General features: G+C 46.3%; 1 protein-coding gene across 7 annotated transcripts in view; it reads right to left on the bottom strand.

Annotated features, from left to right (window-relative positions):
* Window positions 1-15,833, bottom strand: part of ME3 (malic enzyme 3) — a 178,851-nt gene that overhangs the window by 56,785 nt on the left and 106,233 nt on the right. For all 7 annotated transcript variants that reach the window (XM_044752381.2, XM_044752383.2, XM_014867991.3 and 4 more), the window contains exon 5: window positions 6,918-6,993. In XM_044752381.2, coding sequence (XP_044608316.1) covers window positions 6,918-6,993 — 76 coding nt within the window. The remainder of the gene's footprint in view (window positions 1-6,917; window positions 6,994-15,833) is intronic.

Genomic DNA, 15,833 nt, shown 5'->3' with positions numbered 1-15,833 from the left:
GGGAGGCAGGTCTGAGATTGTTATCCCGTCTCACAGGTGAGCAAACTGAAGCTCCAAGACCTGCACGTTCTATACATATTTGTTAAGGATCAGCCACCTACCAGGGACTGGTCTGGATGTTTCCACATCGCTTATCTTAGAAAGATTAGATGACTTACCGAGGTCACCTTGCTTGTGTGTGTGGCAGGTAAGGGATTCATCATCAGGCTTTGTTCCTGGTTCAGGACTCTACCACCCCATTGGGCTGTGTCAAACCACCTGTGCTCTCAGCAAAGTTCTGCCCTGCCTCAGGGCCACCCTCTCTGCAGCCTGCCTCTCACCTCCTCCTGGCAGCTCTCCCTGCTGGAGCCTGGGACCAAGGCCAGGCATTTCTCTAGCATCTCTCCTAGTCAAAGCTTTCTTATTCTGGTTCCCATTCTCTCAGAATTTCTCTCTGCTGAGGGGCAATGAGTGACATGGGGTTAAACCGAGGAAATCAGCTACCACTCCAGGGGGTTATCCCTACAACTCTGGGGTCTTGCAAGATGGTGATGGGGCCCTGCAGTGTTGCCCTCCCAGCCTGGAAATGACCAAGGGCACCCTATTTCATGCCTGACTCCTCTGAAGGAATCAATGTCTCACCTCCATCTGTCGTCCACTCTCAATCCTATGGGACTAATGGTTGGCTTATTGCAACAGCTTCACACCCACACTGCTCGCCTCTCATCTTTCTTCCTTCCAATCTCTCTTACCAAACAATGTCAGAGTCATCGTATCAAAAGTTCATTTTCATTACACCATTTTCAGGCTCAAAGACCTTTAGTGACTTCTAAGTGTCCACAGAATAGAGCCCATAATGCTTAGCTCTTTAATGACCGAATTCAATATACCTTCTGAAACCTATCTCCTGCTGCTCATCTGCACACCACTGCCTACTCTAGCAAACTGGCCTCCTCACTCCTGCCAGACACGCTCTGAATTCACTTATAATCTCTCACCTCTCACATTCCTCTCTCCTAGCAGGCCCTTCTCTTTCTCCTGCAGTGTAAACCTCACCCATTACAATCGACTTCTCCTACTACACAGATAGCCTGCTCACCCTTCCTGTCTGCCTTCTGCAGATAGTTATTAAGTACCTACTGCTTGCCAAGCCCTGCATAAGGTGCTACTTAAACATTTGATGGTGATAGCATTTGGGTTCTTATTTAACATTTTTCAAAATGCACATTTTATCTCACTGAATAGTGTAAAGGTTAATGGCAGGGGTTTTAGAGTTTGATAACCAGTATTTGAATCTAGGCTCCTTGATAACATACTATATGTAGCCTGGGGTAAATTTAATTTTTCTGATAGATTTTCCATAAAATGGGGATAATAATTCCTAACTCATAAAGGTTGTTGTAAAGATGAAATGAATTAATGTGTGTCTCCTTTTAAAACCATGTGCCTTGTATAAAGTAAGTGATCAGTAAATGGCCACTGCTCTTATGATTATAATGATGATTTTTGCGGGGGGGGGGTAAAGACTATATATTCGAATTTGGAATTGTTTCATCTTTCTCCAGTTCAGCATTACCACAGAAAGACCATGTAATAATTACCTATTAAATGAGTGAAAAAAAAGGGAAACCAAGGGGAGATCTTGGCAAATGCAGCTTTTAAGAAAGTCTGCCCATGAAAAGCTCAAAAGCATTCTAACCTTCATATCTTCATCCATTCCAATGGCTTCTACTGTTATCTCTAAGCAGATAACATTTATAGCTAACTGTCTCCTGGATATTGCCACTTGGGTGTCCAATAGTCTTCCCCAAATTCCCCAAGTCCTTAACCAAATGAATCCTCTTTTCCTTTTTACTCCTTTTAAACCTTTGACTTCTGCTGTCTTCCTTCCCTCTGTAACCTCCTATCTCCCAGGTTCAAAACCATCTAACCTGCTTTGACTCCCCTCTGTCATGAGGTAACCACAACCAATAGGTCACCAAGTTCTGCTGATCTGAATTGATCCATATCTTTCCCATCTGTTCCATGATCTTCACTGCTACTGCCTTGGATCAGCCCATTCATCTCTCATGTGACCACTGCAGTGGTCTCCTGACTGGTCTCTCCACTCTTGGATTCTCCCCATTCCATTTTTCTGAAGCACACCGAGGTTTGTCACTTTCTTGCCCCCAAATCTCCAGTGGCTTCTGACGCCTATAAAATAAAGCTCAAGCATCTTTGAGTAGCATTTAAGGCCTTCCATGATCTAGGCCCAATCTGTCCTCTGAATTTCCCCTTTCTCCACTCAATGCTCCATCCAAACTAAAAAACTACTTCCAATCTTGCATAAGGTCCGTATTTTCTTGACTAAATGCCATTTTACTCCTCAATTCCTATATCTCCTTGATGCAAATCCTACCATCCTTGCATGCCCCCAGGAACAGTTCAAAAGGCACCTCTCTCCATGAAGTTTCCTTTCTGGAAGTTATCATCCCTCCTCTGAGTTCGCATAGCATTTTCCTCTCCCATCAGGCCACTGTGAGAATTTTCTCAACTGAAGAGAGCCACCTTGCCCAAAGTCACACCCCCTTGCCAGGGCAGCAGCCCTCAACCAACGACCAAAGAAGCAGGGGTCTGAAGGCCTGGCTCCCTTACCCCAACTCAGGATGACTTTGAAGGGCCATCCCAGCTCCAGAGCCTCCTCATGGGCTCAGTTGAGTCTTTCTTGAGAACTTACTCAGTCCAAATTCTTCTCTGCTCTCTCTTGCCTTCCCTCCCTTCTAAAGGTGTTCATCCCAAGAGCACTCCCCAATACGCTAATCTCCATCTCTGACACTGTTTCCCATGTAATCCAATTCTGACACTGAGTACAGGGATTTCACACATGGTGGGCCTGTGCATGACAGGGAGGCACTTGGCTCCAGCAATCTAGTCCAAGTTCAAATGCCCAAATGGCTGGTGCCCAGTGGAAGAGGACGCTCCCTTGGCTCCATTACCCAGTTGCACTCAGTACCTCCTCCCTAAAGCTGTTGGGACTGGGATGAGGGAGAGATTTAGGAGCTTGGGAAAGCTGTTGGGGAGGAAGGATATTCTCAGCTGAGCCTTCCTCCTGGCTCTGGGCAATGGCTGCTGTGGGAAAGAGTCAGGAAAGCAGTTCTCACTCCTCTTCGTGATTTACGCCAGACAGCTCTGGGTGGCCTGGCCCGCCCCCTCCTCCCTGAATAAGAGGGGCCCACGAAACTTCACGGGCGCCCTAGCCGTGGGCTTTGGCTTCACTTCCCTTACATCTCTGTTTGCAGTTCTGCTTTCTGGCTGGGAAACCTTGGAAAGTCATCTTTTATCTTCTGAGTTGACTCAGAAGCTCCTCCAGACCACCCCTCCCCTCCTGCCATGCGGCCAACAACATCAGGGGCCAAAGATACCTGTGCCTTAAAAAACTCTGCCTCCCCTACTCAGCAGCTGCGAGGAGAGTGACTCAGTAGCAGGACTCGGTGGCATCAATGCTTATTTGTGGGTGACCACGGGCAAGTCACTTAACCTCAGCTGGCTCATCTGAGAAAAAACACACCCTTAACCCATTCTTCAGGACCCACCTTGGGGCTTTTAAAACCACTCCTTAGAACACTATGATCACAGTGACTGTGAGAATCAAACAAAATAATGAAGGGAAGTCTGCGTCAGCTCCAAAGTACTACGAAAGGGATAATGAGCAGAGAATCCCTACCTAGGTAGGGAGACCTTCATCTCTGCTTTTTGAGGCAACTGAAGAAAACACATCAGTAAACAAGAAAGACTGCAGCCTGGAACATTCTGAACCTTTGAAAGGGCAGCCCTGGGGGTGAGGAGGAAGGACCCCCCAGTAAACGGCCAGTGGACGTGGACGTGGACGCGGCAGGTTGTGGATTGGGGTAATCAGGGAGCAGCCCAATCAGCCCTAATTGACTTGTTCCCATGCCAAACTATAGGCCCAATATTCCGAACTCCTGGTTTTTCCAGAGAAGCCAGAAATCCAAGTTGGTTTTTGTTTGTTTGTTTGCTTGTTTTAATGAAGTGCCCTGATTTTAAAATGTTGCCTACAAATTCATAATTTTCAAAAACCACTCAGGGCCAAATCAAACAGGTCTAGGGGCCAAATCCACTGGCTGCCCATTTGTGGCCTGTGATTCCCAGGGAAGGGGGCCCCCTCCACAGCTGCCCTGAGGCCTCCGCAGCCTCCTCCCTATGCGGCTGTCTGCGTTACAGCTGCCTCTTCCGCCTCCAGCAACGACACCATCCCTTCAAGGGCCTTCAGTGCTGTACAGACTTTATCATGGTTAATCCTCACAACAGGAAAACAAAGTTCGGAGAGGTTATCGTCTGCACACACAGGTAAATGGAAGATTTAGCACCAGAACCTAGGTCTGTCTGATTGCAAAGATTCTTCTCCATAGTTACCAGGACTAACCCCAGGGTTTCTCCAAAGTGAAACAGGAATATAATTGAAGGGGCGGGGGAGGCCCCAGGCCTTCCCTAGTCCACTCCAGGGACCACTGGGCAATTGGTCAGCCAGTCACCCCGTCTGCTCCTCGTCTGCGGGCTCCTCTCTTTAGCAGCACAGACACAATCTACTGTAACTGTTTTTGGGTCAGTCTCTGACTAGCTGTGAGCTCCCTGTGGCTGGGCCTGTATATCATCTTTATCCCTGAACCCCCTGGGAGCTCTTACACAGTACATGTTTACTAAATGGTTGTGGAATGCAACTCATCTGCTCATGTAACTTATGCTTTCCCTAGAGGCTCTGGATGTCTCTCTTTATTCTAGGCCTGCTCAAGTCCCACCTCCTCATGGTGACCCCAAAGCCCCTGTTTGTCTTCCTCTAAAATCACAGCAGTAGCTGTCTCCATCTCTCTGGTAATTAGCATTGAGAATTGAGAAGGTTCTCAAAATATGTTTATTGGAGTCAATGTATACTTGGTAGCTAAGGTTCTATTCTGAACTCATATCTTGGTTTCCCAACTCAAATGAAGCAATTTTGGGCCAGGGCCTGTGTTTTTCTCACTCCACATTCCTCGAAGCAGGGCCCTGGGTATACTTCCGTAAGTTGTGTCCTGATAAGAAGAGCAGTTGGAACCTGAAATTCAGCCTGTGAGCCCCTCACCAAGCCCCCGCGCCAGCCTGGAGGAAGGAGTGCCTTTTTTACTGGTTAAGTGGGGGTGTCTTTACATCATTCTTTCTAATTCTTCATAACTTGCACAAAGGCATTATATGTGTCAGTGGAGACCCCAGCTCTCCACTCCCAGCACTGTGCCTGGTACATGGAAGATGCTCATTGCATTGTTCATTCAACTCAGTAAGCATCTCCTCAGCACCTACTATGTACGAGGTTCCACTGCGGCTGAACTGTCCAGGAAGGTGGGGAAGATTAGTTTGCAGGACCTCAGCAGTGCTCCCCACAGGGCAGGCTGGAGTTAACTTCCCATGGAGTGAGCTCGCCTCCCTTAATTATAGATTCATCCTGGACACGCCCTGGAAACTTGCTTCTTCTGGGATTGGGACCAAAACCTGCACGGCCAACACAGTGCCAAGGCTTGTATGCAACTGGAGTCTAAGCAGTTAAGCAGGAAGGAGAAGCACAGGACAAATCACACCCAGACAGAGGTGTATGAAATGAGCTCTTCACCGTGGCTAGGACTGAAGTCCAAGGGCCTTGGCTGTGGCTCAGGCCTGGTTCCTGGGAGCCAAGCTCCTGCCCTACCTGCCCTGGTTCTGAATGTTACCACTCCCCTAGAGGGCCAGAGGGGCTGGGACACAAAGACAGGTAGGGAGAGAGAAGCTGCATTTGGTGCCTGATGGAGAGAGGTGGCTCAGGGAACTGGCATGGATGGAGGGAGGGGGGCCCTTGAGAGGAGACAGTGGTGGCGTGCCACAGGCTCCCAGTGCAGGCAGGGTGGTGTGAGCATTGGCCCTGAGGGGTACTAATACTGTACTGGGTCATCTCCACCCCTCCCAGCTCGTGTGTCAGGAATGCCCTCACCAAGCTGCCACCGGATGTTTTGTATTTTTGCTTCACCCATTTTGTCTGCAGCAGTGACAACAATCTTAGGTGCCAGAGGCCCTCACACTCTTCCACAGAAGTCCGTACGGCAGGAGGAGACCTGGGGATGTAGTCAGAGGCTAACAAATTTCTACAGTGCTCCGTGTTTTATATTTTTAAATTAACAAAAATTTTGCCTTCTAAATTACATCCTGTTTATTATATAAAAATGTTGTCTCCTTAAACGTTTTGAGTAAAACTGGTATTTCAGGGAAAAGTGTCAGGTTTATTCAGTCACTTTGCATATACATCCCCCTACCCCTCCACACACTGCTGTGTACACCCAGGTGTGACGGTGTTGTTCATCATAAGCTTTTTCTCTTGGTGCAAAATGTCTCTGCCCAACATCCCAGTCTCTCTAAGGTCTAAGTGTCCAAACCCTACCCCTTAGCTCGAGGGGCCGTTCCAATGTCACCTCTCTTATGAAATCTTCCCAGATTCCCTTTAGGCTAAAAGTAATCTCTTTGAACACCCTTAGCTCTTACTTTGGGCCTGTTTATCAAGCTCCACCTTGTTTGTCTTTTGTGTCTCTGTCTTATTTTCCTCATGAAAAGTCAGCTCCTTAAGAAGAGGGTTTATGCCTGATGCCAGTACCCACCACGGAAACTGGCACCATACATTTAGTAGATACTCAGTATGATCTGAACATATCTTCACGCTACTATTACTAACAATAATAACACAGGGCAATTTCACATGGGTGCCTGGTTAATGCAAACCTCTGTTCCTGGTACGTTTGTGCTTGGCTATGGTGTGGGCCTGGGAATGGGGTATGGGATCCTGCCTTCAGTGTCGCAATGCTCATTTTATAGCTGGGAATGACTCTGGTCCAGGCTGAATAGATTCACCCCACAACAGAACAACAGCAAAGAAAATAGGATCATACCTTAATATCGTCTTCTGGCCAAGAGTTCAGCATTGTTGCAAGATGGCCTTTGTCATGAATGGTGATAAACAGCCCACTAGGAGAAACAAAACATGTACACACAGAGAAAGCAGGCAGTCAGACTAAGAACAGAGCAAAGACCACAAGTACTGTGTATCATTGCATCGCATGTATCACTGCCCACAGGCCTGGGCAAGGAGGGATCGATGCCCAAAGCCCCAATAGTTTAGAGGGCCCTGCTCCAAATGCTCCTCTCCACAGGGCAAGGAGTTCACGGGGCCGAGGGATGTGCCCACCTGGAGCCTGTGCTGACCAAAGCCTGCACCCTCCCTTCCTCCATCTAGACCAAGCACACAGGACCCCAGAATTCTCTGACTGCTTGGCCCCAAGGCTGCTTCCAGGGGCTATGTGGGCCTCCTCTCTGGGTCCCTCCTTCCAAGTACAGACCACACTGTGGTGGGTGGATTCCTAGGACTGCGGCTGTGACTGGAAATTGGACATGTGGGTTGGGGTCTCTAGACACATGTACATGAGGCCCCTGGCAGCGGGGGATGGAGCTAAGGATGGGAAGAGGGGTGGGCTGCTAGCTGTGAGCCAGTTTTCTCTGCACCACTAGAGTCTGAGAATTCTAAATTCACACTTGGCTTTCCAGACCATTGTGAAGGTATACTTGTAAAGGCAGGAGGATGGAACATATTTTACCTAACAGTTTATTAGCTTAATTTAGAATTTTTAATGTTTAGGCCTAGGTATGCGGACCTCAGTCTTCTGCTCTGGGATCAGAGGTGAGAGAAAATGCGTACCTGGGATGGGGGTGGGGGTGGTGCAGAGGATGGCAGGTTAGCTTGTGCCACTTCCTTCTTCTCCCTTTTTGTCCAACGCACCTAACATAGAGGCTCCTTTTGCCTATGAAGTGCCAGGGTCAAATGCTCAATCTGTTTGGCCAGTGTGAGTGGCTGGGGAGGTGTGGAGAACAGTTGCCCCTTCTAATTTCCCTGGTTAAATCAGAGAGGACTTCTAAAAAACGCTTTGTGTGGCTTCGTGGGGTGCTCAGATTTTGGATCCATCATTTAAATCATGCCTCAGTCAATGCTGTAAACACCTAGGCCTTGCTCTTTGGTCTCACCAATCTTGTAAAACCCCCAACCCTGGATAAACCCACTTTCTGCAACCTGTGTGCCTCCACCCAGGCAGCCGAAGGCAGCTGTAGAAAATCCTACCACTGACTGGCATCACCATAAATTCACCACTGTTAACCCATGGGGACGGCCCAATCTTCGTTCTTACGGTGTTTCTCTGGTCAAAATTCACTCTTTTCACTCTTTGCAAAGAGTATTTTAAACTTCTCTGTTCTCAAACCTCCAAGCACCTCACCTCTCCCACCTCTCATCACCATTCCCTTAGTGACCTTGCCTCTGATGGCACATGAAACCATGGGATGGCATCTCTGCCAGCTTCCCGCCAGCAAACCAATGAACTTCTGCATTTGCAGCCAACCCCTTCATTCCTCCTGTTCCTACGAATTCTGCAGATCCTTACACTGTTGATTATCCATTGTCTCTCTCTCTCTCTCACGCTACTAGATTTTTCCATTAATTTCCCATCAGCTCTAAAATATGCCCAAGTCTTTATCATCTTAAAAACTTCTGGCTTCTGGTAGTGACAGAGTTGCTTGGACGGAAAAAGCTTTCTTCAGATAACAATGACAAAATTATTAATTTTTAAACAATTTATATTACGTTATAAAATTTGGAGATATACATATATATGTATATATATTTTTAAGGCAATGGAGGTTGGCCAAAAGCAGGCCAAAACTGGAGGAGAATCTATATCTTGAAAGTTGCAAATTTGCAGGTTTTTGCCTGAGGGCAGTCTAGTCTGCAAGGAATTTAGGGCAGCAGAAAGCCAAAGCCTGACTAGCTTGAGGTTTCAGAGAACCGAGTTGGACCGGGAAGAGCAGCCAGAAAGTGAAGGGGGAATTTCTGGAAGGGAAGGAGTTGCAGAGAAGATGAACCCCAAAGTCTGTGTATAAAACCTGCCCAAATCATTGGCTGACGTTCAACGACACATCCAGGAGGGCCTGGCAAGAAAAGCTGCAGCTGGAAGCTTAAAGAACTGAGCTGAGATTTCCCCTGCTGCCAATGAGGAGAGACAGGGTTTGGAATTTGAGTCCAGCCACGTTAACTCCCTCGTGGGACAAAAATTACTCTTCTGAGGAACACAACAGAATCCAGAGTCCAAAAAATCCACAGTGCACAAAGGTCCCTTATCATACTCTGCTTACTTTATATATGTTAGACATTTTCCAAAATAACAAAATTTAAACAAAACAACAAAAAAACACTACCAAACCCCAAACTATTCTTGACTTCGAAATTCCTTGCCAAGACTGTTCTCTCTTTCCTCTCTTCCATAGCCAACCTTCTTAAAAATGTCGTCTGCACTAGCTACCTCGATTTCTTCATCTCCCATTGCAATATGTCTTTTCTCAATATCAGGCTGCCCAAACTGCTCTTCTTGAGGCTACCAATGACTTCCACATCCCTAAATGCAAGAGAGCTTTTAATCTTCATCTCCTTTGGCTTCTCAGCAGCATCTGACACTTTTAACCACTCCCCTCCCACCCTTTGGCTTCTGTGACTCTACTTTCTTCAAGATTTCCTCCTACCTCTCTGGCTGCTCCTCCTTAGTTTCCCAGGCTAGGTCATCCAGCTACTAGGTGTTATAATTCCTAAAAAAGGTGTACTATCCCACCTTCCTTCTTACTCTTATGCTTACTGTATGTGATCTCATCAGTGCCCAAGGCTTCTGGCCAGTAGCTCTCAAATATCTGTACACTAGTTTCTTATCTTTGGTACTATTGACATTTTGAGTTGGATAATTCTTTGCTGTGAGGTGTGGGTTGTCCTGTGTATTGTAGTATGTTGGGCAGCATCCCTGGTCTCTACCCACTAGATGCCAGTAGCCCCCATATCCTGTTGTGACAAATAAAAATGTCTCCAGGGGCCGGTCCGGTGGCGCAGTGGTTAAGTTTGCACGTTCCGCTTCTCAGCGGCCCGGGGTTCACAGGTTTGGATCCCGGGTGCGGACATGGCACCGCTTGGCAAAAGCCATGCTGTGGTAGGCATCCCACGTATACAGTAGAGGAGTAGAGGAAGGTGGGCATGGATGTTAGCTCAGGGCCAGTCTTCCTCAGCAAAAAGAGGAGGATTGGCAGTAGTTAGCTCCGGGCTGATAGTCCTCAAAAAAAAAAAAAAGTCTCCAGACATTTACAAATGTCCCCTGGGCGGCAAAGCTGCCCCTGGTTCTGGATCATTTCCTAGACCTTTATATTTAACTGCCAGCTAACCCTCTCCGTTGACATGTCTCAAAAGCACTTCAAACTTAACATGTCCAAAACCAAATTTATGATCTAATCTTCTACCACTGACTCAAAGACAAGACAAAACAAAGACTTAAGCCAAACCTGATTCTCTTCCTTTGCTCCCTTTCTCAGTGAAAATTACCCCTGTACACGAATTTAACAGTCCCAAACCTCTGGAATCATCCTTGACACTTTCCTGTCCCCTTTTATACAACCTGTTGCCAAGTCATTCAATTCTACTTTCTAAATAGCTCCTGGTTCATACGCTTCTTTCATCCACCTCCCTGGTCCAAGTTCCTGACATCTCTTCCCTAAGGAGCCACAACAACTTTGTAACATCCCTTCATGTCTCTCTCCAGTCTATTTTCTATACAGTAGAGAGAGCGACGTTCTTGAAATCAAAGTATTACGTTATCCCTTGTGCTGAATATCCTTCGAGTCTTCCCATAATCTTAGAATAAAAACCAAAGTTTTTAACATGGCCTGGCTGTAAGGCCCTTGTCAACTTCTCCACTTCATTCTTACTTCCTTCCCCAGTTGTCAGCCACACTGGTCTTCTCTCCCTTCCTCCATGTGCCATGGTCTGCTTACCCCAGGGCCAGTTCACATAGTATGTCCTATGCCTGGCACACCTGCCTCTCCTCGCTCTTTGTTTAATTAATTCCTACTCATTCTTCTGATGACTTCCAAGTCAAAGCTAAGACTCTCTGTTCCATATTCTGAAAGTACCCCAACCCTACATATGCAAACTTATTATAGTTATTTGTGTGGCTATTTGGTTAATATCTTTCCCCCTCAGTAAGCTTCATTGGGACAAGGTCTGCAATTTTTTTGTTGCTGTTGTAGTTTACCACTCTATGCCCAGGCTTAGTCTATAATAGATGCTCAACATATAATTTTTGAGTAAGTGGAGAAGTGAGTAAGTGGACTATGATGATGGTTGAAAGTTGAGGGATGAGGATGAAGGCTACTGAATAAAGTTGGAGTGAAGGAAATTTGATATGTTGTATCATGCGCAAGGGGTCATTGTGCTGGGCTGGGTGGTGCTGGGCTGTGCCCTGCGGCTTAGACTGGGAAGATGTGCATACGAAGGCAGGTGGACAGGCCAGGGAAGAAGAAAACCCCACAGCTTAAGACTTGGGGGTTGCAGGGCTCTTTCCACCATATTGATGGGGGGCAACTTGAGTGTCTGATTTAACTTACTCATGAGGTTTGAGAGTAAGTTCCAGGCATTTTGCCATGCCATTCTGAAATGACCATGACAAAAATTAAGCTTCAGATTGCCTTCTTGGAACTTGTTTCTAAGGATAATCTCTAGACAATTTGAGTTTGGAAAATCACATTGTTTTGGTAATAATGAACTTTAAGGCCTGCCTTGGATGAAAAAAGCAGTCACATGTGACATCCTGAAATTTAAATAGAGGTACCTGCCTTGATGGCAGCAGAAGGGTCAATGGGCCAAGTTGAGCCTCTAAGCCTGGAACCTTTTAAAGAACCTCTTTCTCTACCTCCAAAACAGCCGCTGCCCTGAGGAGGTCTTGTTAGGGGTGTATCTTTGCCAGTTTCCGTATTTACAGAGCTGTAGCTCTAATATCCATAAGCAATTTCCCCCTAGGTCATCCAGAGCTAGTCCCACGGAACAATAACACTAAAAAGGAAGCTAATTCTTTTGAGCTGGAAGAACTGGGTCCCAGCTGATGACTCACCGAGTGACCCTGGGGAAGTCACTTACCCAGAGTAATTAATCCCAGTGATGCATTCCCAGCTTCGTAAAGCTTTTAACTCTGCCCTGTTCTGGAAATGTCCCTCACCCAAACAACTCTGGTTCTCAACATTCCCCTTATCAGACAGAGGCTTAGTAATGACACTTAGCAAAAAGCTCACACATTAAGGGATAAGATCCAGGCACTATTTTGGACCTTAGCAAAGCTCTGATGTGGTTAATTCTAAACACAGGAAAAGTGTGATTACACAATTTATATGGTACATTAAAATAGCTCCTCTTTGTTGAAGATAAGGAGAGGGAGGAGGGACACAAAATGAATATTTTTACATTTAAGTTCGAACTACTAAAATTTCAAAAGACCTTTTTTCTCTCTTTTTTGCTATATAATTTTATGCTCAGCAGAGATCACACCGCAAAAACACCACCCTTTGAAATGTATTAAAAGAGTTTTGAATCACTTCTCAAAATGCTTTTCCATCTATTACCTAAATTTCAGCTACAAATGATCCCAAAAGGATTGCTCTGGATGGGGATTTTGAGATATCCGGTCCAGACCTCATTATATAAAGGAAGACACAAGTCCAGAGAGTTAAAGTGACTTGTTCAAGGTCACACAGCTCATAAGCAGCAGAACCTGCCTGAACCAGGGTCCTGAGTCCAGTACTCTCTCCACTGACCCAGGCTGCTGTCTCTCTGGGCCTCGAGTTTCTGACAAACAGCTAGCGGTGCAGACTGAAATGCTCCAAAGAGAGATGCGTGTGGGGGCCATTAATGAAATATTTTTCTTTGAGGCATGTTGGAGAGGAAGTAAAATGTCCAGAGTGAGGGATTATGATAATAAGCAATTGGATTACAGGTTCCAGCAGGATCCTACAGGGGTCTCTGGCCCATCCACCCATTTCCTGGTAGAACTGCATCTAGACCAGCTCAGAAAGAAGACACTCTCAGGGCCTGGAAGAAAACCTCTTGAATGCCCTCAGCAAACTATTTTCAGGTTTAGCCACTTTCACTCAGAGGACACCGTTTCTCCAGTAATACCTGGTGATGGGGCTGGTTCTTATCTCTGCTTCCATGACGTTCTGATCAAGGAAGGAATGCTGACACTCACGCCTCCGCATTCCTTCTTAGTGGCTTCAGGAAGAGTATCCAGGCCATGGGAGGTGCTCCTATCTACACCTGCTTAGTCTCCCCCTGAGACCTCAGACCCACAGGAATTCCTGAGGCTGGAATGGGGATTGTCAAGTAACTTCCAATAATACCAAGTACTGAAAGTGATGAGGCTGCACGTGACTCAAGTGACGTTTTAGAGAAATGGCAGGGGGAAGGTAGCATAGATGAGAGGTTAAATAACCTCAGCACCCGGGCTCAGAGCGTGCCTCCGCTGTTCACCAGCTACGTGGGCTGGACAAGTTACTCCCCTTCCTCAAGCTTCAGCTCCTCATTTGTAAAACGGAGAACACACCACCAGCCTCTTCATACCTTTCTTTGTCATAGGATTAACTAAGACAATGCATATTAGATAGCTCATGACAGCCTCTGCTGGCACTCAGTAAGTGCTCAGCAAATGGCAGTTCTTAGCATTGCTGAGTTAGCTTGGTGGTTAAGAGTACAGGCTCCGGAGCCAGGCTCCCTGGGTTCAAATGCTGCCAAAATGCCCAGTGAGGTACCTGGCTCAGAATAAGTGCTCAGTAAATGTTAGTAACTAATAATTCATATTTTAACTAGAATTATATCAAGTCAATGTGCTGTTTGTCAGGAGCCATGATTGACAGTTATATGTGCCTCTGGTGAAAGGAAGGAGGGCAGTCATAGAGTTTGGTAGAAAATCTTGGATTATGTATGTCACTGAGTGGGGGCAAAATAAGTGTCTTTGGTGATGGACAGTTGGTACTAGAAGTTTTCCATGTTCCCTGCAAGAGCTAATATTCAATGAGAGTGAGATCAAGCCCAGACTGAAAGGGAAAACAAGGCAGAAAAGGGCAATATTCATTCATTCATTCAATCATACATTCATTAATTCATTCACTCACTCACCCATTCATTCATTCATTCCTCCATCTATTCATTTATTCAGTAGTCAATTCTGAGTATCTGTGTTCCCAGGACCCTGTAAGGCCCTTTACATACATTATCTTAACTCTCATGCAACACTATCAGGTGGGCATCATCACCATTCTATAGATGAGATTAGAGTTGAGATTCAAACACAGGTCTCCTGGATCCCAGAAACGAGGCCCCCATAGATGTGTGATTTGGGGCACGTCACTTCACCTCTCTATGCCTTAGTTTTCTTGTCAGTAAAATGGGAACAATGGCTTCCTCATTATGAGCAACTGTGAGGATCAAACATGACAAGTTCACAGAAACCCTGCACACTGTAAAGCCCTGTAGACATGTGAATCTTAATATTTGTCTGCCTTTGCCCAATATGGTGAGTCTGAGAGGGGGTATTAAAGCTCCCTCTGAAAGCACACCCTCTCTCTGGTTCCCTGGCGGCCCTTTGCGGATGAACGGGGTAGCGATGTAGGTGCCAAGGAGCTCTCTGTGTTCCACAGTTGGGTCCATTTCAATCTCTTCCCCACAGGAATGCGTAATGCCCCCACAAGGCACTACCTTTGACAGCTTGTGCGATGTTATCATCCTGCTCTGAGGCACAAAGGGAGGCAGGAAGGTGGGAAGCTCCAGGAAGCCTTGGGCTGGCTCTGCTGAGACACAGAGGCATTTCCAGCGTTTAGTGAATTATAGGCTGCCCCGGGGATCCCAAGGTGCCGGACGTCCTGCAGTGAGCTACGGTAACCTGAGCATTCGTCAAGGCTAACAACTCCTCTGAGTAATTAGAACAGAATGTCCTTCACTGCTCCTGGTGCTGCGAAAACTGGCATCTGGGATAGAGGTCCTCATGGGGATCTCTAGCCATTAACAGCCATTAACTGAAACAGGAAAAAAACAAAAATAAATTTAGCTACTGATTACTTCTCCCCAGTTTTTCCTGTTTACTTCAGGGAAGCAATTTTGAACTTGAGGGAAGTAAAAATATATATAAAAATATAAATATATGAATATCGCAAGCTGCCAACCTATGGGATCCAGGGCTTACATGAGTACATGTTCTGCTTCATATAATATACAGCATATTCCTGAAAAATTGTGAGTAAATAAAATATATATTCCTACCATTATATTGTATGTGTACCTGGGAGGTTGCTGTTTAAAGGGAACCTGCAGAGAATTGTTCGGGAACATAAATCACTGTCCCCTGATTTATGGCTTTCACGAGTTTGGACTTCTTTAGTTTAGTTTCTAGAAACAGAAGCCAGGTTCTCTCTTAGCTGATGTTTGGTCCTCAGGGCCCACTGACCAAAGCTGAGAAGTGGCCAGAGAGGTGGGGTGGCTCCCTCCTGCATGGAGCTCTGGGGTAGTGTGTGGAGAGAAGAGGGGATGGATTCATGCTTAACAAACACTGCACTGAGCACCTACTCTATTGTCTCACATACTCAACTCATTTGGCCTGAAAGCCATATCTATTACAGGCTGTTCATCCTGGAACAGGGGTGACATGACACTTGGGGATGGAAGTGTTGAACGGAGGGCCAGTGTGTGATTCACCATCTTCTCCTTTTCCTTTGCTACGGTGACATGTACAGTTCCAACGAGGCTGCTTCATTAGCCTGGTCCGGGAGAGGGGAAGACACAGAGCCCAGCCGCTCACTGACCCCAAGAGACATGATGCAGCAGCACAAAATAAACTTGGTTAAGTGCTGAGATTTTAGGGTTGTTTGTTCCACAGCATAACCTAGTCATGGTACACTCTGTTCAACAAAAT

This window comes from Equus asinus, chromosome 20, assembly GCF_041296235.1.
Source record: "Equus asinus isolate D_3611 breed Donkey chromosome 20, EquAss-T2T_v2, whole genome shotgun sequence".
NCBI lineage: Eukaryota > Metazoa > Chordata > Mammalia > Perissodactyla > Equidae > Equus > Equus asinus.
The sequence above is the reverse complement of the archived record's forward strand: the minus strand, read 5'-3'. Positions and strand labels throughout refer to the sequence as shown.